The following is a 25,387-nucleotide window of genomic DNA, read 5'->3' on the forward strand; positions in this document are numbered from 1 at the left end:
CTAGCCCCGCCCCTCCCGGTGCGATTCCAGCCCCGCTCCCCCCTCCCGGCCCCGCTCCTCCCGTTGCGGCCGCGCCCCCTTAAGGAACAGAGACACGTGAAGGGTTGGATCGATGTTATTGATCCATGAGCTGTTATCGATCCATGGAGCTGGTTATCGATCCGTGAGGTGTTATCGATCCGCGCTGGTTGTTACCGCAGCACACGCGGAGCCCCCGGCCTGGCCCGGCCCTCCCAGGGCACAGCTCAGCCCGGCCCGGGGTTCCCCTCCCGCCGCTGTCCCGCAGCAGCGCCCGGTCACTTCTTCTGGAGGAATTTCATTTTACTGCCTGCAGAGAAAAAACAGCATTAGGAGCTTTAGGCGAGGGAGGGAGACCCTGGCACAGGGTGCCCAGAGCAGCTGTGGCTGCCCCCGGATCCCTGGGAGTGTCCAAGGCCAGGCTGGACACGGCTTGCAGCAGCCTGGGATGGTGGGAGAACCAGAACTGGTCCTTTCCCCCCAAATCACTGCGGGGAATGGGACCCTGTGGGATTCTGTGAGCTGGAGACACTCCAGGACTCATCAGGCTGAGGTGAACAGCCACACATGGCCACCTCTGCCAGCAGACACAACTTCTGTCCCCTGGGCAATTCCTCAGCCAGGACCAAAGTTAAGGAACAAATACTCAGAGCAGCAACTCCCACCAACTTTATCTAAAGATACAAAAGCTTAAAAATAAAAGAAAAATCTTAGATGGTGTTCAATATCCCCTGAAGCAGTAAATGTAAACAAGGGAATACAAGTGCAGAAGCCTTCCTCTCCTTTGTAACAAATTAATTATTCAATATATACAATTAATTAAAAAAAAACTAACAATGAACAAAAGTAAGGGGTCTTCCTTTACCAAGACTGCGAAGGATTTTGTTCATTCCAGTTCGTTCTGTCTCTGGAATACTCTCCAAATACTCCAAGGCACGAACCTCAAAAAGGCCTAAAGAGAAAAAAAAAATTAAAAAATTAAAAATCAATCACCAAATGAGCTACTCCATCTTTTAGCATGTGGCATCATGATTAACAAGGCTACAAAAGGAAATCCTGCATGTAGTGTGTGCAAGCTGCAGGATCAAGGAGAAAGGAGACAGATGCAGAAGTTCTTTGCTTTATCAACACAATTCTTTTGAGTAATTAGAAGGGCACAGGGCTGTTCCATGTGACAGAATTCCAACAGCAGAGGCAGATGGCATCATACTTCAAAAGGGAGTCTGTGAAGCACACTTGAAACAGGAAGGTGATGCCACAGCTACCTTTGACCAGGTTCTTGCTGAGCTCCCGGTCCTGGATGAAGCCTGCGAACATCTGGGTCTCCATGAAGCAGTGCAGGAAGTGGCGCACGGTGCGGGAGCCGTGGGATTTGCGGAAGGGCTCCCGCTGGAACACGCGCTCCCCCTTCTCCGTCACACTCATGTGCAGGGAGTAGTGCCCCACAATCTCCACGAAGAACTGCACAAAAGCCTCTGAGACCAGGGAGTTCAGGGTCATGTCACCTGTAGGGAGGACATTTGTCACTTGGGTCATTCCTCTCCTAAAGAAGGAGTGGCTTTTTTAGAGAGCTCAGTCACTTTTTGTACTGGCTGTCTCAGACTAGGAACTTCCAGGTGATTGATATCAAAGAAGTCTCAGCTCAAATATTCAATTTCCCAATGTCAACTTTCTGCTGCATTTGGGACACATTCGGTTCTAAAGCTTTCCAAGAATTTAAAACACCCATAATTTCATTTTCCCTGTCAAACATCTGGTGCGTAATGAGCTGCCAGCTCGTAACAGGCTAAGTTTAATCTCTTCAAGAATTAGGCAAACTACAGAAGACAAACTCTCTGGAAAACAAACTTTGTTTTTATGGAATTATATAATTTGCTGGTGCCATTCTCTCAAGCCACTCAGGGCTTTTTAAGTTTCTCACACTTCCTTATCTGATGAATCATGTATAAAACAGTTCAACTTTGAAAATGATCGGCCAGATTACCCTCTAAAATACAGAAATTTTCTACATTCTCTGAGAAAAACATTGTCTCTGCCACTTGGAAAAATATCATAAAATTCAAAGTGCAGGAATTGATGCTGTTGGCCCAAAGGAAACTACAGTTCTGCACACATAAATTGTGAAAAGATGAACTGTCAGCACACATTCACAAGATGTTCTCAGCAAGATCACAGGGAAACAGCTAAAATGCCACTTCTTAGCATTTATTTCAATTCTCTCATTTTTATCAACTCCATGGTAGAGATCTGCTAATGGCATAACACTTTTCCATAGAAACTTTTTCACAGAAAGTACCTTGTGTGTCACTCTGCCCATGTGACAATATTTCACTCCGTTCTTCCAGGATTTGTACAAGTGCAGCCTGGAGTTTATAGGGCAGGATCTCATCCTCATCTGATACCTACAGACAGAAACAGGACAGCCAAGGAAGGACTTTTGTTTTACTCCCATCAGCAGGAGAACCAGGGGGTAGATTAGAAATATTCATAACATGCCTAAAGCAGTTAGAGGGGAGTTATTCTGTGATATATCTTAAGGGGGACAATATATTTATCTTGCAGCCACAGAAATTAAACACATTTGCTCAGCATGCCCCAAGTACATTTTATTAGAGTCACACACACATCTGGCCACCACACATATTCAGGCTTATTTCACCAGTAAAACAACAAAAACCATCAAAGTCTGTTGAGGAAATAATAAAGGGTCTCAATAATATGGTTTAAAAAATCCCCCAATCCTTTAATACCTTTCTCCAGTTGCAGGCTGCAATGCAAAACAGAACAGTGAGGCAAGGAAAAGAAGAAGCAAATATCTTGAACTAGTAACAAAATCCCCAGTATTTTTATAGCTACTTGTCTGGGGATGCAGAAGTACTTTTGAGGAAGTTCAGCAGAGAGCCCCAAGTGTACTGTGATAATTTTTTTTCCTAAACTGTCACTCCTGGGAAAAACAACAACCCAAACCAACAAACACCCCCCAGCTGGATGAGAGAGGAGAAAGTACTGTACAGAACAGGGAGAAACAGACAGAAAGCAGCAGAGAATCTTAGGGATTCCCCCTCTGTGGATGCTGAATGTGAGAGATCAGGCAGGTATAAAACTGTGAAACTAAGTCACAGAACCTTCTCACACTAGCCTGAGGGCCTGAGAAATTATGAGGAGGAACTCAAACAGTCCTTGGAGAAGGAAAATAACCTTTGCAGGTGTTGTTTGTCTCCTTTTTGTTTACTTGCAAGAAATGCCCGAGGGGTGTTGTTCCCAACTGTCCAAGGATCGTGATGTGTTGGTTTGATGGCCAATGAAAGTTTTACCCTTTCAGACCTTTTCAGAACTGTCTATAAAATAGGATCTTGAAGAATAAAACATGCTCTCTTTGGCAACTAAGCTTGAGAGTTTGTGTCATCACTATCACTGTTCCTAATACAGTGCAACACCCTTCACCTAAGAAACCAATAGTCTGTAAACTCAGCTCAGACAAGCAGCATCTGTGACTTTGCAGAGCTCTCCACCTCGTGCAACCTCAACCTTGCAGCAAAGATTTGTAAGCCTGTTCCCTTCTCTGTCAGTTCCAAAGGATTACAAGGTATTCCTTCAGGCACTGGAGTCTCCATATGAACACCAGCTTCTCCTGATTTATTAGTTTCTTTCATTGATGCCTTTTCCTGGTATAAACTCATGAGTTACTGGTACTGTTATTTCACTCACCTCTTGCAAGAACTTATCAGCACAAAGATCAACAATCAGAACCTGGGGAGACATAGAAAACACACTGACTCATAACCATTATGTTACTATATAGATAATAAACGACGTTTTTGTTTTTTAAATGTGGGATGTTTTTTAAATAGGGCTATCACACACAAATCACAGGCTGCATAAATGCAGCCTATCTCTGAGAACAGTGACTATTATTTATTTTTGATAATGCTGGAACATCCTGACATTTATCTGGCAAATTCACCAAGTGGCTCAGAGAAGTTTGAGAGTTTATACTCAGACAGAATCTAGATATTATTCCAGACAGGTCAACCTCATCCCACTGACACTGTCTGTGTCTCAGATATCCTCACCTCTTCTATGGGCAGGTCCTGGAGCTGTGGCAGAGAGCAGGAGAGGATGCCAATGAGGAATGGGGTCGGAGAGCACACGATGTCGATCATGGAAGCTGGCAGGACGGGGATGTAGGTGTGCTGCCAGGTGAAGGGGTAAAGTGTTGCCACTGCAGCATGCCCACATTTAGACAGAGTGCTGGAGAGGTGTGAGAAGCACAGGGAGGGTGGTTAGTGTCACCTTCAGGCTGGAAATGCTCAGGGCAGGTGTCACTCGTGTACAGTCTGTGCATCAGCAGAGGCCCCATGCAGCCACTTCTGAACTCAGTTATGGGGAGCTAAAACCACCATCAACCCCAGATAAAGAGGCAAAAAGGAAACATTCCCTTATCTCCTCTTGTGTAAATAGCATACTCCAAATTCTAGGCATGCACACTCCTGTGTGGGGAGTGCAGAAGGTTTTCAAATGGAACTAATTGCAAAACTAGACAAGCTTGGACATGGGACAGGTCCAAAGGCAGAAGAAACAATAATATCCAGTGATAGCATTCCTCAGAAAGAACCACTCAGACTCATCTCTTACCTTAAGTTGTCAGCCACAAAGATGACCCTCCTTTCCAGCAGGAGAGAGGCAAAGACCCGGATGGTGTGGGAGACACTCAGACACTGCAAGAGGCACTCAAAGTCAACATGTTCCAGCCGGGAGTCCAAGGGGCGGCACAGCTCCATCACCTGAGAGGACACAGCCACAGGGAGAGCTGGAGGAGTAGCCCAGAGCAGGGACCCTCATCCTGCAGCACGGGGCCTGAGGTCAGAGCTCACCACAGGCTGCAGCTCCTCCTGAGGGGCAGGACCAGGGACAGGATCCAGGGAAGGGCTGGAGCTGGGCCAGGGGAATTTAGGCTGGATCTCAGGAAAAGTTTTCTCCCTCAGAAGGTGCTGGGCACTGCCCAGACTCCCCAGGGAATGGGCACAGTCCTGAGGCTGCCAGAGCTCCATGAGCCTTTGGACACTGCTCCAGGGATGCACAGGGTGGGACTGTTGGGGTGTCTGTGCAGAGCCAGGGGTTGGACTCAATGATCCTTATGGGTCCCTTCCAGTTCAGGATATTCTCTGAATCCATGATTCTACACAGAATCTCAGACAGTTGGCATGGGGCAGCACAAAAGAGTGCTCCTGAAGCTCTTCATTAAGAAGCAGGGAATCACTTCCACAGTAGATGATTCCACAGCTGTCCCCACGTTTCTGGGACAGCCTCCCTTCCAACTCCAGGATGTTTTCTTCAGACTAATCATATCCAGGCAGCACTGTGCAGTTTGCAAAGAGCATCTGTGCTCCAGAGACCCCAGAGAGAACAGGCAGCTCACCCTGACCTGCATTACCTCATCTCCTGCTCCTGGCAGGAAGCTCCTGACGGTGATGGTGCGTCCCGGGGCGGGGAACGGGGCCTCCATCACGCTGCGCATGAAGGGATGCACCAGGGCTGGGGACATCTCCCGCCTCTTCTCCACCTCATCCAGGATCTGCAGGGAAACACAGGTGGCCTTGGGTCACTGCTGCTGCTGACCAGAGGGGAGAGCCCAGCAGAGCATTCTCACGGAGAAGGCTCCAGCATAGATCCACAGCCCTCTCCCACCTCGCTTGGGACCCCTGTGAAATTCATCTCAAATGTCTGAACAATCAAACAGGCATAGCTTCCTGTGAGCAAAACTCTCCAGTCTCCTGCTACTGGAAGGAAATGTCTTGTATGTAATAATCCAATTCTCATTATTTAGAGAAGTTAAGAGGAGCAACACCCCATCCCCCTCACCAAGAAACCTCCCTGAAATGCTGTTCTAGAAACGCTGCTCCAACAATCAGAACCATCTTTCATCAAAGCTTGTCCCTGTGCTCTTCTGCAATAACTGCCCTTTATGTGCAGCAGCTTTTCCCAGTCTTCACCTCTTTATTTGCCCTCCTCACGGTGCTACAAAAAAACAGGGGAGATCCAACCCTGTCCCAAAATGATTTTCCATTTCCACGTCACAGAAGAAGAGGATGAAGGGGCACCCTCAGTAACACCAGGTATCAGAAGGCCCTTCCTTGCAGTAATTGCTGAAGGACTTGTGTATTGGCTGACAAGGCTCAGCACCAGTATATTATTTCCTGCTCAAAGCAATGACAGAGAGGAAGCACCACTCTCCTGGGATGAGCTGCAATCACTAAGCCTGACAGAAGCATCCAGTTACTCTGAGGAGCCTGCAGACTGTCAGGGCTCAAGGAACAGGCTGTGCCAGCTCACCTTGGAGAAGAGGTTGAAGCAGCCCAGGCGGCTCACGATGCAGTACACCTCAGGCAGGCGTTTCCCTTTCCCTTCTGGCTGAAAGGCAAAGCAACAGCTCTGCTGAGAACAGTGGGGCAAGAACAACCCAGCACCCACACTGCAGCTGATCTGCAGAATTCCTTCTGCTGCAGCCTCCCCTACACTTATAACTATGAAGACTCTCAAGGAACACCCAGTTCCAGGAGCTGGTTCATGCCCAGAGCCCATTTCACTGTTTCTGGGCAACATCACGACCCTTCTCTCTGCATCCCAAGGGCTGCCACCACCACAGCAGCACAGGATGAGTAACCCACGTGGGAAAGCAGCCCTGAGTCATGTCCTGACAGTGCCCAGACAGTGCTCTCTGTACGCCCCTCCCTCCCAGAGATGCTCACCAGGAGCTTCCTGCAGTACCCGAACCAGCGGCTGCCGTCCTCCCCCGTCAGCACAAAGGAAAAGGTTTCACTGGGGAACCAAAGCAGAGTCAGGGTTAAATCCACCACAGAGCTCAGGGGAGAGACTGACAAAGCACAAAAAGTCCTTCTGGTCATGCTGACAAGGGCCAAGGCACGATTACAATCATTACAAGGACTTTGGGATCTGTTCAGGATAAAAACTTGCACCCCATGAGCTTTTCCATCTCTCCTCCTTCCCAGCTGCTTCCCCACTCAGCCAAGGAGCAGCAGAAGCACTTCCAGCCCCAGGAGCTGGCCTTGGACAAATTCTTCCTCCTTACAAGAAAGGCAGCAGCAGCCCTCTACCCCAGCTCCATACCTCACCTTTCCTCCTACCACAGAGATTTCCTGGATCCTTTCCCCTTCCCCCCTGCTCTGGCTGCAGCTCCTCAGGCACACTCCAAAGCTTTCAGCATTGCCTGTCTCAGCCCCAAGTATTCAAAACCAAGTCTTTACCTTTTAAGGTCTGATGATGGGAACCAGTCTTTGGGATCTGGAAAGCAGAATTTGGGAATGACCTTTAGCCTCTCTTCAGTATCCTTTGATGGTCTGAAGGGATGTTCAGGCTGGAGGGGTAACAGATGCATTTGAAGTCACTGAAGTTGGTGCACAGCTGCAGCATTTAAAATACAGAAAGCATCTTCCTGACACTTCCAAAGGCTGATCCATTACATAGCTAATGCACAGGTACAGAAGAACACGTTCTGACTGTTAGCAGATTCCCAGTTCCCCCTTGCATTTTTCCTGCTGATTGCACCTTTGTAAAATGACACAGCTTTGTAAGGATGGAGTAAGGATCTACAAGCATGGCTATGTTTATTGGAAAATGAATGTAGAAATGACCCCTCAAATGATGGCTGGGTCAGCCTGCCTTGGTTCTACCCCTGGGAGATTTGAAAACACTAATAGGAACAGGAATGTGTTCAGCTTTTGATGTGCAGATCACTCATAACTGAAGTGCAAAACTGTCCCTGAACCACATGTTCCAGCCACACTACATGTGGGTTGAAATCAAATCCCTCAAGGACTCCAAAACACTTTCCATGCTCAAAGCTGACCAGAAAGGGCAAAAGAAAGATGTTCAGATAAGAGGCTCTGTAAGAAATGTAAGGAAATTTTACACATTTAAGTAGGAAATGCCCCCAAGAAGTGGAAAGTTTATTACGTAAAGTTGATTTTAGGCACTCAGCACATCCAGGCTATTCCAGTGTCCCAAGCTGTGACAGCACAAAGTGTTAGGAAAATAGAACAGCATTTTCACAGAGTAACAGTTGTACAAAAGCTTAGATGTCCCTAGGCACACAGCCCAAAGCAGAGGGTGACAGCAGATTACTCGGAAGCAAAGCTAATATTAGAAGGGAGATACCCAATCTGACACACTGTCCCATCTAAAGTCACTCACCAAAACACTTCTATTTGAGCAGAGGATAAATAAATACTGAGAAAATATTTTTTTGTGTCAGTGCCTTTATAAAAGCCAGTAAAGAGCGGTAGGGGAGCCCTGCAGTGCCCTTCCCAAAGGCAATGGACAGATTGGGAGGCTGCACCAGAGAAAAGCCAAATCTACTGCATTCCTTTCTTCCTCCCAACACCCTAAAGTTTGCACTTTTAGCAGATATTATTTCTGAGTAATCAGTTTTACCCACTAAATTAACACTGTGCACTCCTTCTGGCTGTAGTTCCTTATCCATCTTGTGAACCCAAGGTATTTACACACTTAAAACACTGTAGTTATTTGCACACAAATTCTTTAGGCAGCAGGAACTGGGACACTGTGGGACCTGCTGGGGTCCCACACAACCTCCCCTGAATGGATCTGACATCTCTATGTGGATGACATGCAGATTCCTCAATAATCCCTGGCTTTCTCCTGATGGCACAGCCAGAATTCCTGGCTCTGTTTTCAGTGGAAGGCAGCAGGTATAAACCCAGACAGTGACAACTGAATATTCTTCTCAATTTGGTACCACAGAAACACCAAGGCTCCATCTCAGCTTCCCAGCTTAGGACACTGAGCTATAACTCTGTCACACACTGGTTTTGTCACCCATTTGGGCTGAACAGCTTATTTCAAAGGGCTTGGTTTAGCTACAGCCCTTTAACTTCCACAGCTCTCCTGGTTTTTGGGGCTTGTACAAACAGCTTTGTCATTTTATTATTATTTTTTTTCAAAACAGTATAAATAAGCACAAAAGCCCTGGGATTCCAGTTCCTGTGCACCATCAGTGCTTCACTCCTTGTTTATAAAGGACAGACTGCCAGGATGACATTCCTGCCAGCTTTGGGACAGAACTCTCCTTCCTCTCCTTCAGCTGGTATCAAATACCTCATGGCTTCATGAAATTTGAATTACGTAGGAGTCTTCCTAGTTCAAAAAGGTCAATAAACTCATTACCAAGACACACATTCAAGAACTGTTGTAATGCAGCTAGGAAAAATGGTATGACCCAAAAAATGTACCCCCGAAAATGTAGAATTGTAAGTTTCTTTCCCTTATCTTGTTCTCTCCAGTTCCCCTTACTGGTTGTGTGAATTCCCTCCACCCCTTTCCCCCTGTCTTCAAAAAGGGGTGCTTATCGATACCTCTTCCTCTTTCCCTCCTGCGACCTCACTCCGTAGGATCCCAAGAAATAAAGCTGTAACTGCCATCTCAGCAAGGGAAGAAGCCTCATTTTTAGGTTCTTCTTTGATAAGCTAATCTATCTCCCCTGTCTCCCTGGCTGCTGCAGGGCAGACAGTGGTGGCAGAGAGGCAGGGGTCATTAGAAATTATAGCAAAGAACCTCCTGACACTACACACTAGGTGTGTAACAGAGCAAGGTGCTTCACATTCCAAGCCCAGATCCTGACCAGTGTAGTTTAGGAGGGGAAACACAGAGCTGAGCAGTTCCCTGAGCAGATTTTCACACAGCTCTTACCTTGCTGGGGAACTGCTGGATGATGTGTGGTGTGTAGGTGACCTCAGATGCCTTCTTATGCAGGGACACCACCACAAAGAGCTCAAACAGCCGCTGCTCCTGGAGCTCGATGAGATCCCTCTCCAAGGTCTGGTAGTGCGGGTTCCTCTTGGAGGCCGAGTGCCTCGGGCACCTGTGGTGACCTGGGGAGAGGAATAAATCCCAAACCAGCCTGTGGCTGGCACTGCCACACACCTACAGGGCACAGAAGAGGATTCAGCATTGCCATCAGAGAGGGAAAAGGCAGGGGTGGATTTCCCCACCTCCATGGGATATGGGGTGCCTGTGTCAGCTCCTCATGCACAAAGCGGATCTTCCCCAAGGGAACAAGTGACAGGAGAAGAGGAAATAATCTCAGATTCCACTGGAGGAGGTTTAGATTGGATATTAGGGACAATTTCTTCACTGGAATGGTTGTTAAGCATTGGAGAAGGCTCTCCATGGCAGTGGCGGAGTCACCATCTCTGGAGGTGTTTAAAACATGTGTGGATATGGCACTTGAGGATGTCGTTTAGTGGTGAGCATGGTGGTGGTGCTCGGTTGATGACCGGACTTGATGACCTTAGAGGTCTTTCCCAACCTAAACAATTCCAGGATTCTGTGATTCAGACAGGGAGCACTGACTTGGCAGCAGCTCTGTAAATCCCCCCTGACAGATACTGAAATTTCTCCTGCTGCCCTCATGTTCTTACATATCTCAGAGTGACACAACGGGGTACCAGGGAGTGAAGCCCAGCTGCACCAGGTCAGGAGCTGCCAGGACTCGGGGAGTCACTCCAAACACCACTGGGCACTCAGAGGCAGCTCCCTGGCCAAGACACCCTCAGGCTGGGCTCTCCTGACAGTCAGCACAGGCTCACAAGCACAGGCACAGCCCTCTGATGTCAGGAATTCCTGTGGCCCAGGCACCGTGACACATTCTAGACACTCTCAAACAACTTTTCCATCAGGCAGTGACTCAATTTCTGTTGAGATTCTTCACTCTCCACTACTCTCCTTAACATAAAGAAATGGAACTTCACTTTTCATTCCAAGTTAAAGCCTTTTGAATGTTTCCCTCCAAGTAAATGAAACACGTAAAATAGTTCATAGAATCCTTGAAAGATTTGGGTTGAAGGGACCTTAAAGCCCACCCAGTGCCACCCCCTGCCATGGACAGGGACACCTTCCACTAGCCCAGGCTGCTCCAAGCCCCATCCAAGCTGGCCTTTGACACTTCCAGGAATCCAGAGGCAGCCACAGCTGCTCTGGGAACCCTGTGTCAGATCTTTGTGTTTAATCTGTCTACAGATGGAAGCTAAAACCAGCTAAAACCAAGTAGGTGTTTCAGGTCTGGAGTTTGGGTCTATGATCAAACTCAGGACATTGGAACCACACAAATACCCAGGCTAATTCTCCCCAGAGGGAAGGACACTGCACAGCATTACATGGTAGGAATCAGGAGTGGAATAACCTCACTCAGCAGCAGCAGAGGTGATCAGGAACAATCTGCCACAACCCACACTACCAGCCCAGAAATGAATCTGCTTCTGGTGACTGGCAGATTAATGGCATTAAACCTCAAGGGCTCAGGGGAAAGGGCAGAAACAGAGGTTGGCTTGTCACAGTAACAGACAACAGGCTTGGCCATGTGGCCTCTGAGAGGCTCCCTGTCCCTGTCTCAGCAGATCCCCACACGTCAGCGTGCTCATCCCACCAGGGCCTCAGCCAAGGGTGCTGTGGGGACAGAACCAGCCCCTGTGATTCACTCACTTTTGGGCTGATTTTCCGTATCGCTTTCATTCCCACTGGTTTCACCTGAAACACACATAGTTTTCACTAGTTAGCCACGCAGAAGGAAGATGGGCAACACCCAAAGTTGGGAAAGAGAGAGAACCTGAGACTCATCAGATCAACATCCCTTAGGGCTGCCCACCAATCCTGCCCAAAGCATCAGCCAAAGGCAGCTGGAAAATGTGTTACAACAGATTTCAAAAATGTCATTACATCACATTACAGCAAATTTCAAAAAGCAGAGCTGATATCAAGCCAGTGCTGCCAGTGAATGACCTGCAGGTCAACTGAACACAGGCAAAGAACACAAACCAGCTGGTTGGTTGGAGCTGCTATAAAACTGAACCGAGCTGCTGAACATAGTAACTATAAAGACCCTACTGTGGCTACACAATCGGAACAAGGCACATAGACAATGACTGCAGTAGTCAGAGGTGGTTCTGATGCCAAGTGGTTTTCTAAGGAATTTTTGCTTTAATCTTTTTTTTTTTTTTAAAAAAAGTACTTTTAACCAGCAGCCCAGCTCTCCAGGCTCAGAATCCTCCACTTGTGACTGTTAAATCTGGGTTAGGTAAGTGTTCCTTGAGCTGAAAGTTCAATTCCAGCCATGAGTCACTGTTGTGTCAGCATGAGGCGGTGGTACCAGGCCAGGGACAGAGGAATTGTGCCACTCAAGGTGTTTAGAGCACAGACAGTGGTGCTGGAGAGCCCAATACCTTTCACTGGAGCTGCTTCTCTCCCAGAAGGACTGAGCAGCTTCACCTTCTTCTTTCCCCGCTTGGAATCAAAGATCTCCTGTATTTTTAGCACCAGCTGAAATCCAAAGCAGAAGCAGAAGTTAATGTGGGGGTCCAGAGAAGGGTTCAGGTGCCAACAGGAGGGCAGCCCAGCAGCCACCATCCAGGACCTGGGGAAAGCTGCACAAATCCTGCAAGAACCCTGGCTCAGAGGCTGGAGTCCTTCTAACCCAGCTCACTGGATAAAGAATGAGCACAGATTTCTGCTGCAAGAGAAGGATCCCTGTCAGCACAGCTTAAAGCTGACACCAGACTGTACAAGCATTCTGGAAATTGTCACACTTGCCTTCCCAAATAGAAGTGACAAACTGTCTAGCATCAGATCTCCATTTTCTATGCAAAGGCACTTGCAAGAGCATCTTATAAACCCTCCAGCACAGAGGACTCAGAATATGCTCCCCAGCATCCCAACTCCTTCCAAGCCCAGAAAAAGCAGCAGAGCTCTCTCACTGTAGCTTGGGGGTTGGTTTTTGGAGTTTGCTGCTATAGTTGGGTATCAGCTCAAGTCTCCTTAGCACAAGTGAGGCTGCTCTAAGCACAGGCCCTGTCCCAGGTGTTTTCTGGAATGAAAGGATGATGTACTCACCAAAGGAGTAACCTGCTCTAGCGGAAGGTGTCCCTGCCCATGGTGGAATTTAAGGGCCTTTCCACCCAAACCATTCTGTGATTTTGAAATGAAGACAGAACAATGGGTCTGTGGTGCAGGACCACACACCTGGTCCACTGGAAGAAAAAAGTTGGGAAAAAGCACAGCCCAGTGCAGACTAAGCCACAGACATGAAAGAAGGGTCAGCATTTTGACACTCTGCATTGCTGCTGGCAATCCTCCTTCCACTGGTCACAACAGCCTTAAAGCCAAAGTCCTGACACTTTCTGTGTCCCTGGCACAGCCTGCTCTGTGCTTTCCCCTCACCTTCCAGTGCCCCAGGGGCTCCTGACTCCCCACATCAAAGGCGGCTTTCACTTCATGTGAAGAGGGATTTACCCTAAATGCAGAGAGCAGGTCAAGTTCATTCCTGCCTCAAGAATTCATTAAACTGAACACAGGAGGGTGGGGCCCAGCCATTTGTCATCACAAATACAGCATAAAAAGAAATATATTAAAGAGAACCTGTTTGTTCAGCTCAAGTGTTTAACCCCCACATCAGCAAACCAGGCTTAGGCTCTCCGTTTTCAATCGATTTCTCCCCATTTTCGGATCAGACAGCCCTCCCAGCACGAGGAGGCTGCAGGGAACAAACAGCCCACAGCAGAGAGCAGTGCTCCTCCTGCCAAACCTGCCTTCTTTCCCTTTTTATCCAGCCTTAGCTAGAAGATCTTCATTTCTGTCCTGATTTTTGTGCAGCTGAGTCACCACCCTGGGCGTGTTTAAGGCAGCCATGTGTTTCTTAGGCAAAAGGTTTTGTCTTTTTAGACCCCAGTCCTTTTCTCAACCTCTCAAGCAATCTTGGCTCAATTCCTCATGAGCAAAGGGAGTAAAGTGCTCTTCCTGCATGTAAATTGTTACCAGATTTTTGGAATAGGTTTGCTTTTGGAGAACATTTTATTTTCCCTCTCCAAATGAGAGATACTCTCCATCAAAGCATTTTTATAATCTTGCCATCTCCTTCCTGATTTTCCAGACCTAGGGTTTGTTTAAAAACACAGACAGAAGTTACTTGATACTCCAAAGCACTTTAAAAGGTTTGAAAAGTCCTTTGCAGCTGTCCAACTCTACCTCATGGTCTTGTGCAATCTGAGCAAATACACGTGATTTTCAGATGAAATAAAGATCTGCTGAAGTGAAATGATTTTACCACAGCAAAAATAAGTATTTGCCACTACCACAACTGGAATTTGAGTCCCGTGCACAAAGTGCCACCACAGTGCACTGCAGCTGCCCTTCTACAGCATGTGGTGCCTTTTATCCCTGAGGGGTGTGAGCTGGTAACCAACATGAGGATCTAGAAACCTTCCCAAGGCACCAAAGGAGGGTCAGAACAGTCCTCTGTGTGAAGGTGGATTAAAAGTCTTCCTCACCCCTCTGGCCTCAGCAGCATAATTGTCTTTGCAGCCAGGCAGGAGGGAGAGGCCAGAAGGGACAGGAGGCTTTGTGAAATGCTCTTAGCCCTGAGACTTCCTCTGCACCTTTAAACTACGGAACAGCAATTCCTGATGCCAGTCCAGAATTCCAGGCCAACATTCCAAGTAACCAAGGGCCCCACAACTATCCCAGAGCTCAAGGCCTGCAGTGGAACACCAGAACCAGTCTGGAAAGTCATTGGGAGCAGGGGACACATCCACACAGTGTTACAGAGCTGCCCCTGTAGCTGTCCAAGAGCACAAGCCCAGCACCATCACACTTCCATGGAAACACTGGGAACAAAGCTTAGGTGACCAAGCACAAGGAAGGGCTTGTGTTCACACACAGCCCTGACCTCCAGGTCAACACTGAGCACTTTGTCTGCCGACTCTTGGCCAACAAAAACACCACTGTCCCAGCTAGGACTGGCACCCAGATCCCCAAACACCAGCCCTGCCACTTGGAGAGGGAATGGCTGGAGCAGCAGTGCCAAGCAGCAATCACCTGCCTGGCCCACAGCTCTGTGGCCACTTACAAAGCACTTGCAAAGCAGCAAGAGCTTGAAATGCCAGGCAAGAAGTGAAGTTTCACACTTGAATCTCACCCAGGGCAGGTTCTTTCTCCTGCTAGCAGCCTCCACTGCTCGGAACAGCTTCCACTCAGACAGAGTGACAGGCAGGGAGGTCTCCTTCCCCATCTTCCCTTGGAAACTTGTCTGGGAGGGCTTCAGCTCCAGTGACTTGCGACTGAGGAAGGGAGGCTTTGGGGGAGGCTGGAAAACAGAAGCAGAAGAGACAGTGAAGTGTGAGATCGAGCTTTGGACCAAGGTCACAGGAAGAGGAGTCAGATTACAGCTGGTAAATCTGCTCTACCGAGCTCTCCATCCCACCTTCCCACCCAAGCATGTCACCAAGTCTCTCTTGCTCCTACTCTTTTGCTCCCTAGCAGCTTAACCAGCTGCCATGGCTGTTCATTATTTACATTATACATTATTTACATTAATAACAAGCAATAAAACAATAAGGAAAACCAATGACTTGCAGTGTGGAATGTGAGGCTGGGGGTGAGCACAAACGAGGACCCTTGTGAGAATGATTCTGCAAACACCTGACCCTTTAATCCCCCCACCCTACCTTGGGAGCCCTGCTGATGCTCCGGGGAGGGGGCAGCTTCCAGACAGATGGGACCTTCCACAGGGGCAAGGGCAGTGCTCTGATATCTTCATAAGGATCTTCTTTTGTAGGACCTGGAAAAAGCATTGGATGGAGGGGTTTATGAAAGGAGATAAAGCCCTGTATTTTTTCCAGGGATATAAGTAGGGAGAGTGTGCAGCTGTCTGCCAAGCTTTAACAGGGTCTGAGAGACCTGTTTAGAGTTGGATGAGGTTCCCATGGACATCCTAACCCACTGCCATCAACTTGGAAAACTGTACATGGACTCAGCAGAACAAAACACTTCTTCCCCTGCAGAGCAAGCAGCTCTACTGCGAAGCAGATCATTTTGGCAGTGTTCACACTGATCTCTGTGCAACACTCAAGCAAAGCAATCCAAGAGCTAATAAAGAAATCAGTTTAACACAGGCCAACTCCAGTGACCTCCCATGACATCTGAAATCAGGCTGTTCATGTGCACGTCAACACCAACAAAGAACCCCAGATGGGGAAGACCTTAAAAATCCCAGAGCTGGGAAGGGCCTGAATGCACCCTCACCTTCACTCCTCCCTCCCCAGCACAACTGCCACCCTTAAACACAGTAAGGGCACCCCCAGAAGCACAGACACATACAGATAATGTCCTCGTAGATGTTGTCTTCAGACTGAGTGTAGACCAGCCTGGATCCTGCAGTGCCATTTGTCTCTTCCCGAGGTCTGTGGGAGCCGCTGGCTGCCGGCTGCTTGCGGAAGCCCTGGATGTCCTCAAACTCAAAAGATTTCCTAGAGGAAAACCAGTGTAACTTCTTCTAAAGGCACCTGCTTGAGTTGCTGTCTGCAGTCCACACGCAAGTGTGGCCCTCCTTGGGACCATCCAGCACATGGGTGCTCCACTCTGGGCTCACATTTCCAAGGGTTGAGGTCTAACCCCAAGCAGCAGCTCAGCCCCTCACTCCCACCCCGTGGGATGGGGGAGGGAATCAGAGGGTAAGAGAGAGAAAATGCATGCATGGGTCAAGATAAAGACAGTTTGGAAGGTAAAGCAAAAGCTCCACAAGCAAGGAAAGCAAAACAAGGGATTAATTCTCTATTTCCCTTGGCAGGCAGGTGTTCAGCCATGTCCAGGGGCTCTGTAATGTGCAACGATGACTTGGGAACACAAACTCCAGATGTCCCCCTCTTTCTGTTTCTACCCCAATTCTTACTGCTGAACAGAACACCACAGGGTCTGGAACATCCCTGGGGTCAGCTGTCCCCTCTGTGTCCCCTCCCAGCTCTGTGTGAGCACAATGTTACCAATACTTCCATCACAACTCCAAAACTCAGCATCACACAAGATGCCAAGAAGAAAATTATCCAAATCAACACAAGCACACCAAGAGAGTCCTGCTCACTTAATCTGTGAAATTTGTTAAGTAATAAAGGGAGCAGGAGGCTCCATGGCCAAGCACATTCTAAGCAGGTATGGCCAGATCCATCCTGCCACAAGCAAGAACCCAAACCATGTTTTGCAGACTTGAAGCAGCTCAGAACTAGGGCACTGCTTCCTACTGGCCTCTCCTACTCGTGCTCAGGGTGTTCATGCATTTGTGGGTTGCCATTTCCATCCACTTAGCCACTATTTTGAAATTAAGGCACTGAGGTCACAGAGGAGCTGGCAGGGATTTAGCCCATCATCATCATAAAATGTGAGTTGTTGCTGCACACTTTGCCACAGTGGAAGGTTTCAGAACCTCAAGCCACATCTCTGCTGGTACTGCGCACACCAGCCTAGCACAGGCAGCTCACCTGGAAGCAGGATTTGCATCAAGCCACCTCAGAAGGGTATGGGAAAGAGGGAGAACCAGCCACACCTACTACAACAGCAGTACCCACAGCCTCCAGCCTTAAGCAACAAGAGAATCCTCTCCCAGGAAAGCCAAACACGCAGCAGCCACAGTGCCTCAAGAGAAAGCTACACTGCCATCCCCAAATTGCAGCTGAGGGCAATCAGCAGGCAGGGAGCAGGCAAGTCTCTCCCTGGGGCCAGCATATTGTCACTCCACTCTATTCTAAGGTGTGGGCTGACTTCTGTTTGGAACCTGGAGCCTTCTTTGCAAGAATGTCAGCAGCAAAAGCAGGAACATTTCACCCAGGAACATCCTTTCCCCATGAAAAGAGGCACCATCACTAGCAGCACCTCCACAAGGACATCATGCCAAGCAAGCTGCTCAAACCCATCTAGAATGTGATTTAAGGAAATGTTTCAGACATGAGAGATGAATTATGTACCTCTGGGCTCTCCCTCTGATCCTCCTGCTGGCTATTTTCTTCTCAGGGCTGTTGGAGGATGACACCAAGTCACTTCCACTCTGCTTTTGCAGGGCAGCTTCCCTACTGGCACTGGGATCTCTACGAGCACCAGCACCCTTCTCTGCCAGGTAGCGGAAAGTCCTGCGGGGTTTGGGTGGTGGATCAGGAGCTGGCTCCTCCTCTTGCCCCTCAACCTCAGAGTAAATGTTTCTCAAGCTTCTCTCTGCCCCGCAGAAAGTGTCCACTCCTTTGATTTGCAGTTCTCTTTCCGTGCAGCCAGAGCTGCCTCGCTTCCTCTGGAGGTCCGAGGAAACAGGAGGGGCTCTGTCAGGCAGGAGGGGATCTGCTCTCCTCCACAGAGCTTGTGAGGTATAGAAGTTCCCTGGGGGCAGTGCCACCCCCAGGGCCAGGAATCCTGTTTGCCCCTCTCCTTTCTGCTTGGCTCGAGAAGCTGGGCCACCACAGTCCTCAGTCTGCCAGCAGCTCCGTGCATCTTCCCTGAAATCCAGCCCCAGGCTCTTTGGATCTTTGGACCCAGCCTTTCTGCCATTCCCTGTGCATTCTGGCTTCACTTTGGGTAGTGCATTGCAGTTGGGATCATACTTTACTCCAAAGTCCTTTGGCTGCTGCTTCTCCTTGCTGGGGCAGCCCCGTGTCCTGCCCTCCCACTGGGAGATCTTCTGCTTGATGTTGCGGCAGTGGCTGCGGGACAGGGTCTGCATGGCCGCACGGGAGAAGCTGCTGTCCCCAGCCGCCGTGGGGTGCATGGCAGGGGCCAGAGTGCTCACAAACAGTCCATGTCCGGCCCTGGCCACGTCCTCCCGTGTCCTGAGCACATCAAAGCTGGCACCACACTCGGAAGTGCCCAGCGCTGTCACCGAATCCGGGCTGGCTGCTCCAACCTGCGGGCAAAAACAAGAGCTGTCAGCTACACCCCAGCAGTGCTCCCCACCCCAAACCCCCAGCTGCTCCCTGGAAACTGCTGCAGAACATTCCTCCCCAAATCACATCCATCACCTGCTCAGGACAGGCTTCCAGAGCTCATTCCCCACAAGGGCTGTTTGTGCACACATCTGGGAGGGCAAGCAAGAGGGAGCTGACACTTCACTGGCTTAAAAAACGCAGCAGGCACAAAACACCCTGGGGGAACCCAAGCATCCAGATTCAAGGAAATTATTTAATGGCAGAGGAACACAGCAGCATGGATCTCAGCCAGCCCTTCTGCAGGAGTGCAGCTCCTCCTGATGCTCAGGGATCAGACAAATCCCTGTGGCACCTGAGCTCCCTACTCAGCAGAGACATAGCAGGACAGGAGGCACCAGGGCAGCTCTAGAAGGAACCACATCTGCTTCTTGAGAGAGGAGCTGCTGCTTCACAGGACGAGAAGAGCTGTGGTGGCTGGGAAAGAGCCTGACTCTGGCAATGCATCCTCCTCCCAGAAGTGCTCTCTTGCTCCACAACACAAGTGAAAACCTGCCTGGTGTTCTGTTTGTCAACACCTGACCTAAATTTGCCATCCAAGAGATGGGAGGGCAGTGGTGCCCAGCCTGTGGCCTGCAGCCAGGGGAGTTTCAAAAGGCAGAAGAAACAGGTGAGTTCTCATCTTCAAGTGAAAAATTGTGCCGTGTTTAGATCAGCAGAGAAGGAATGCTAAAGAAACACTCTGGCTTCTCCTACCCAGGCAGAGCCTGCACAAACAGGAGCTGTGTCCTTTGAGACTTCCCACACATGTGATCCAGGAGATGCAGCACACATCCTCCAGATAATCCAGCAAGGAATGCAGGTGAAACCACCAGGGAGAACTGGGGTGGCTGTACAGATCCAGCACCTGCAGGTCCAGCATGGCCTCAGTACAGACTGAATCCTGAGCCTTGGAGCTCTTTGGCTCTCCCTGTAGCTCACAAGGCATCCCCAGTATTCCCAGATATGCCAGCACAGGTGAAAATTCATCTTGGACAGAAGACAGCAGCTCATAGGCTCTAATGAGCCCCGTTCCTCCCTTTCTCTGGGCAATTATCCCATTTCAGAAATTCCAGCCCTCCAGCTGTATTTAACAATCTCCATTTGCAGTAGAGACAAGTGCTCAGCTCAGGGGTCACACTGGCTCTGGTAACATTGCCCTGGCACCAAGAAGTCTTCCTGCAAAAGGCAGGGACACAGCAGAATTCCACACATGCATAAAAGCAGAGGATCCCTGCAGAAAGCAGCCAGACCTGCTCCAGGTGGGACCAGGGGCCAGCATCACAGTAAGCCGTGCTCGGGTTCCAGCTGACAGAGCCTGGCAGCTGCCACTGCCACCCTGGGCACATGTCCTCCACAGCCAGAGCCACCACACCCGGCGAGCACTGAGTCACCACAGCCTGGCAGAGCGGGCAGAGCCAGGGATGGGCAACAAACCAAGCTGGGAGACAGAGGAGCTTAAACCTGCCTGGCAAGGGGTCATGTCCCACTCTCCAGGCTGGGTGTGGAGAGCCCCCACCACAGCAGACCCACACCCTGCCCATTGCTGGTGCCACACCTCAAATTCCACACCTCGGGGCTATCCCTGGAGCTGCTGATCTGCTTGGCAGAGGCATCTGCAGTGCAATTAAAAGCAAAGCACTGGCCTTGGCAGATCTAGCGCATGACAGCACTAGTGAGAAAGCTCACTGGTCAAGGACATCCCAGGGCTCCCAGGCTGTTCAGGGATGGTTTGGGCATACGTGGCATCAAGCCTTGGCTCTGCTGCACTCACCCCCTCTGCCAAAGTAGCACTGTTGCTGTGGGAAGAAGCTCCCTGTCTCCACAGCGTGAGTTCCTGCAGGCTGGATCTGCTCAGCCCATTGTCCCAGAGAGCTGCTAGTAACTCTCCCACTCAGCAGTGAATGGGATAAACTTGGACAATCTGCGTAAGCCCCGAGCTGGGGATATTTGCTCCATCATCAGCTCTCTGTCCCTCATCAGCATTCCAGCCTGTCCTCAGTGCTTCCATAGCCGCTGGAGACCCTCTTCCCACACCAGCGAGAGGCCCCTGCCCTCTCCTATAAATAGGCATTGTTGCCAAAACATCCTGAGCCAGAGCAGAGCCATCCTTCCTCGATGTGTGTCTGCATAGCCCTGATTAGCAGACAGGAAAGCAGCTTTCCCTCTGCTGTGCCACTGAACTGCTGTTCCAGCGCTCCAGGACACTCCCCAGGACCCAGCTGGCAAAGGACAGGCTCTGCTGGGGACAGCCAGGGCAGGACAGGGCTCAAACAGCCTCCTCAGCAGCCCAGCTTCACACCAGGATCCTCCAGTGCCTGCCAGGCCCTCAAACACAGTACTTCTGGATGCAGGACTGGCACAGGGAGAGGAAGCCAAAGCACCCCGCAGTGTGAAGCAAGGCTTTATCCACAGCACTGAGCAAGTCCAGCACTCCCACAGCACACACAGTCCATGCCCACAGCTGCTTTCATTCCCAACAGCACTGGCTGCTTTCTCCTCCAAACACTCCAGCTGTGAGCTCCTCTGGGAGCAGCCTGGCAAAACATCCACAGAGAACCATGGAATATGCTTGGAAAGGAACCACAAGGATCATCTGGTCCAACTCCTGGCCCTGCACAGCACTCTCCTGGGGCTCTGGCAGCCTTGGGGCTGGGCCTGGGGAACCTGTTCAGTGTCCCAGCACCCTCAGGGGGAAGAAGAACCTTTTCCTGACATCCAACACCATCCATGAGGACAAATGACTGCACACTGAGTAGCCCTGCACAGTTTTCCTGCTGGGTCCATCCTTGCTGTGCCCAAGCTGGGCAGCTCTGCTGGCTGCCAGCCCGCCCCACATCCTTCCTGCCACAGCTCACGTTGGGAAGGCTGCAACAAAAACTGCCTGTGCTGCAGCTTCCTCAGCCAGCCAGCCAGATCCATTTCTGCTTCCTCATCTCAAGCCATGGTCGAAATCAAGGCCTAATGCTCCTGCCCTGTCCCACTGCCCAGGACCCTGTTCCCATAGTAAGGCACAGCCAGGAGCTGAGAAACGTGGAGGAGAAGCTAAGCCTTGGCCAGCACATGGAATTCCAGCATCCCAGAATGGTTTAGGTTGGACCTTAAAGCTCATCTCCTTCCACCCCCTACCATTGGCAGGGACACCTTCCACTGTCCCATGTTGCTCCAAGCCCTGTCCAACCTGGCCTTGGACATGCAGGAATGGGATCCACAGACAACCAAGCACAAGCTTAAAGTTCTCCCTGCTCAGTGATGCTCCCTGGACTGTCTCTTCCAAAATACCAATCCAAGGAGGAGAGGAATGCAGTTTTCACCTGCCCAGGCTTGCTACCAAGAACCAGGTGTTTAATCTCAGCTCATCACGTGAGCCCAGGCAAGGGTAGAGACTGATCTCTGGTGAAGAAAGAGCACAGTGGAGTGGTATGATCCAAGTTAAGTAATCCTTAAATGCAGTCCAGGACACGCTAAAACACAGTTCAGGGACACAGAGCTGGCAGAGACCACCTGGGTCAGGCAGCCAGCACTTGTATCAAACACTATACAAATCATTCCTGTCACAGAATAACCAGACTTGTGACTGCTTTCATCCTGACCTCCCTTTCCAAATTCCTTCAGTGGCTCCAGTGTGCTTCCCAGTATTTCCAGAGAGGTCAAATTTATCATCCTTACTGCATCAGGATTTAGAGGAGATCAGTGTAGTTAAGAATACTGAATCATTTCACTGGAAGCAGCAGTTTGGGGGAAAATAATTTCTAGACAAAACATCATCCATTTCTGCCAAAAGACTGCTCTCTGATCCACACTGTTTGGAAGCTTCCAAAGCAGAAGAATAAGTCACGTTCACAGCACATGACAGGTAGCCCTGACTCTTTTTCCAGCCCTGAAAGCCAGAGAGAACACAACCCATTTTCCATGCAAAGCCTTGAGACACTTCCATTTCCTGAAACCACATTCCCAAGGAGAGAAAGCTGCCAGTGCTGTTCCAGAATAAATCCCTGTCTAGTGCTGAGGTCATGGCCCCCCACCAGCCATGCTGCTGGAACCCCCAGCACCCAGAGCACCCTGCAGCAGAGGCACTGACACCTTACCTTGTCCTGCTCCTGGGAGCACAAACACCGCCTGGACCAGCCCGTGCAGCTCTGAGGCAATCTCAGTCCTTTTGTGAAAGCTGTGCAGTCCTAAACCACCCCAGAGTCCTTGTCGCCAAGCCTCCTGTGTCGGTAGCCAAATAAAAAGCAGTTTCTGGTCTTCTGCAGCTTAGGGAAGCTGGCAGCTCATTCCTGCAGGGAAAGGACCGCTTCCAGAACTCTCAGCTACTCCCATTCTGTTCCTGTCCAGAACAACCCTAAAGCTCCTCTGAACAATTCTGCCACGCTGATGCCTCAAAGACATGGGCAGTACCAAACAAGCAGATTTTATATCAAAATCTGTAACTCTTCAGGAATGCAGTGTGCTTAGTCATTTCCATCTCGATACAAAGCTACTCTAACCACGAGGTATTAACTCCTTCCATGCTGCTGCATCTCCTGCTGAGGAGCAGTTCTGCCTCATTAGATCCACGGCCACAGCCCCTGGACACAGAAAATGTGCTGCTAATCCAAATTACACAGCAAAAGGAGGTTAGGTCTGGCCTCTGCCAGTCTAAAACTTTTCTACTGGCTGCCTTTTTCTAAAGTGATGAAATTCAACTTCTTGAAAGCAAGTTCTTCCTCAGGATATCAAAAAACCTCAAACCAGACCACTTCCAACATGTAAGCCCTGAAGGCTGCTACACCAGTGGACACATGGACAGAAACCCACAGTGTACTATTTTTAAAGTCGTGGCTTTTTAACCTGACTCACAGCATCTGAATGCCCAGGGTAGCAATACTGACAACAGCAGTTGACTCAGCCCCTACACCCCGGGCTGGCTGCCAGCCCCAGGAATGCTGCAGCTGCACACAAGAACTGAGACACAGGCTGGACATGGAGTTAAAAATCAAACACAACTTATCCTGGAGCAGTTCCTTGGTGCCACCATCAGAAGTGAGATTCCAAAGGAAAGTCACAAAGCCTGTGTGGCTTTACATGAGCCACCCCAGACAGGCTGTGTGGGGCCACAATCAGCCACTCATTCCTTTGGGAATGTCTCAGCAGCACCGAGGCAGCTGCCCCAGGAAGTTCAAAGCATGCAGACCAAGGCATCAGCAGAAAACCTCTCAGACACCATTCAGATAATGTGTTCCAGAGCTGCCCACTGAGTCATATCCATATTATATTATTACAAGCGGAAGACTGAGATAAAAATTTGCCAAGTATGAATGGACAGCACTAGGACTCAAGGTCACTCAGATCCTCCAGCCACCAGTGCTCAAATACACTTATACAAATATACATTTTCAGGGACTGGTTTTCCTGTAACTTCTCTTCTGCTTTCCTTCCATCCCTCGCTGCTACCAGTCCCGGCTGCCAGGAGGAATTGCTCCTGGACTAAAAAGAGGAGTGTCTGGTCTCTGTCACAGCCAGGTACCCTCTCAGCTAGGCCGTGTCCAGCCACGGTCACTGGAACAGAAGGTGTGTGTATGCAGTGAACTGGGGAAGGCAAGCGGAGACTGCTCCAGGGTGCCCAAGGAGCTCTGTAACCACCCGGCCCCACGCACAACACAGTCCAAATATCCAGTGAGACCTAAACCACCAGAGTCCAGCACTGCGTAAAACTGTATAGACTCAGAGTGGCGGGGGTGGCAGAGACCCTCTGGAGGAGTGACCTGCTCTGCTCAGCCAGGGGCACCTACAGCAGGAAGGCTTTTGGATCTCCCTGCGGGAGACACCGCAGCAGCCCTGGGCAGCCCAGGCTCCATCGCCCTCAGCGGGAGAAGCGTTCCCCGAGCTCAGAGGGGCCCTCCCGTGTGTGCGGCTGTGCCCACCACCGGACACCCCCGGCTGCCTCCGCCCGGCGACCTCCCTGCAGGCATCTGGACGAGAAGGAGAGACGAACCCACCCCAACCCCGGCTCCCCTTGCGAGCTGGGTCTCCTCCCGGGCAGCTGGAGCAAGCACCTGCTTCCTCCGGCCCGTCAGACTCGGGGAAGATGCTGCACCGGCCGCTGCCCGCCTGCCCGCAGCCGGGACACGGGGACCCCTCGGAGCCCGCAGCCCCGAGACCGGCCGCGCCTGCGGGAAGCCCCAAACCCCCGGGGCACCCGCTCGCCTTTCCGGAGCAGCCCCCGCCCGGTCCCGCCGCCCCCCGCCCCGTCTCACCGCGGCCTCGGCCCGTTCCCGGCCCCGCTCCCGCAGGACGCCCACGGCGCGCACGGAACCACCTCTCATTGGCTGCTGTGGCCATCACTCAAGTCGTGGTCCCGCCTTCTCTCCGCCCCGGAGAGCCAGAAGCCGCTTTTCATTGGTTAATGCGGCCGTCACTCAGGAGGAGGCCCCGCCCCGCCGCGCCCCGTCCTGTCTCTCCGCGGCCTCGGCCCGCTCCCGCAGGACGCTCACGGAGCCACCGTCCATTGGCTGCTGTGGCTGTCACACAGTTCGAGAGCCCACCCTCACCCCGCCCCAGGGCACATAGAGCCACCTCCCATTGGC

The 25,387-nt window shown here is 50.5% G+C and overlaps 1 protein-coding gene across 8 annotated transcripts; it reads right to left on the reverse strand.

Annotated features, from left to right (window-relative positions):
• Positions 1–55: 55 nt before the first annotated feature.
• Positions 56–25,329, reverse strand: DENND2C (DENN domain containing 2C). Of its 8 annotated transcripts, none has more exons than XM_058855699.1 (19): positions 25,058–25,329; positions 17,838–18,760; positions 16,201–16,349; positions 15,549–15,661; positions 15,020–15,187; positions 12,273–12,369; positions 11,536–11,580; positions 9,745–9,926; positions 7,284–7,393; positions 6,768–6,837; positions 6,352–6,429; positions 5,453–5,593; positions 4,654–4,802; positions 4,092–4,269; positions 3,727–3,768; positions 2,315–2,420; positions 1,284–1,523; positions 884–970; positions 56–328 (listed from the first exon to the last, which is right to left on the reverse strand). In XM_058855699.1, the coding sequence occupies exons 1-19, from the start codon at positions 25,124–25,126 to the stop codon at positions 297–299; spliced, it is 2,979 nt and encodes a 992-aa protein (XP_058711682.1). In that variant the 5' UTR covers positions 25,127–25,329; the 3' UTR covers positions 56–296. The 8 variants fall into 8 exon arrangements, 6 of the variants coding, with proteins under 6 accessions (XP_058711682.1, XP_058711684.1, XP_058711680.1 ...); XM_058855701.1 differs by lacking the exon at positions 25,058–25,329 and adding an exon at positions 22,907–24,988; XM_058855697.1 differs by lacking the exon at positions 25,058–25,329 and adding an exon at positions 20,072–20,566.
• Between the last annotated feature and the right edge of the window lie 58 nt (positions 25,330–25,387).

Source organism: Poecile atricapillus, chromosome 23 (genome assembly GCF_030490865.1).
Source record: "Poecile atricapillus isolate bPoeAtr1 chromosome 23, bPoeAtr1.hap1, whole genome shotgun sequence".
In the NCBI taxonomy this organism is placed as follows: domain Eukaryota; kingdom Metazoa; phylum Chordata; class Aves; order Passeriformes; family Paridae; genus Poecile; species Poecile atricapillus.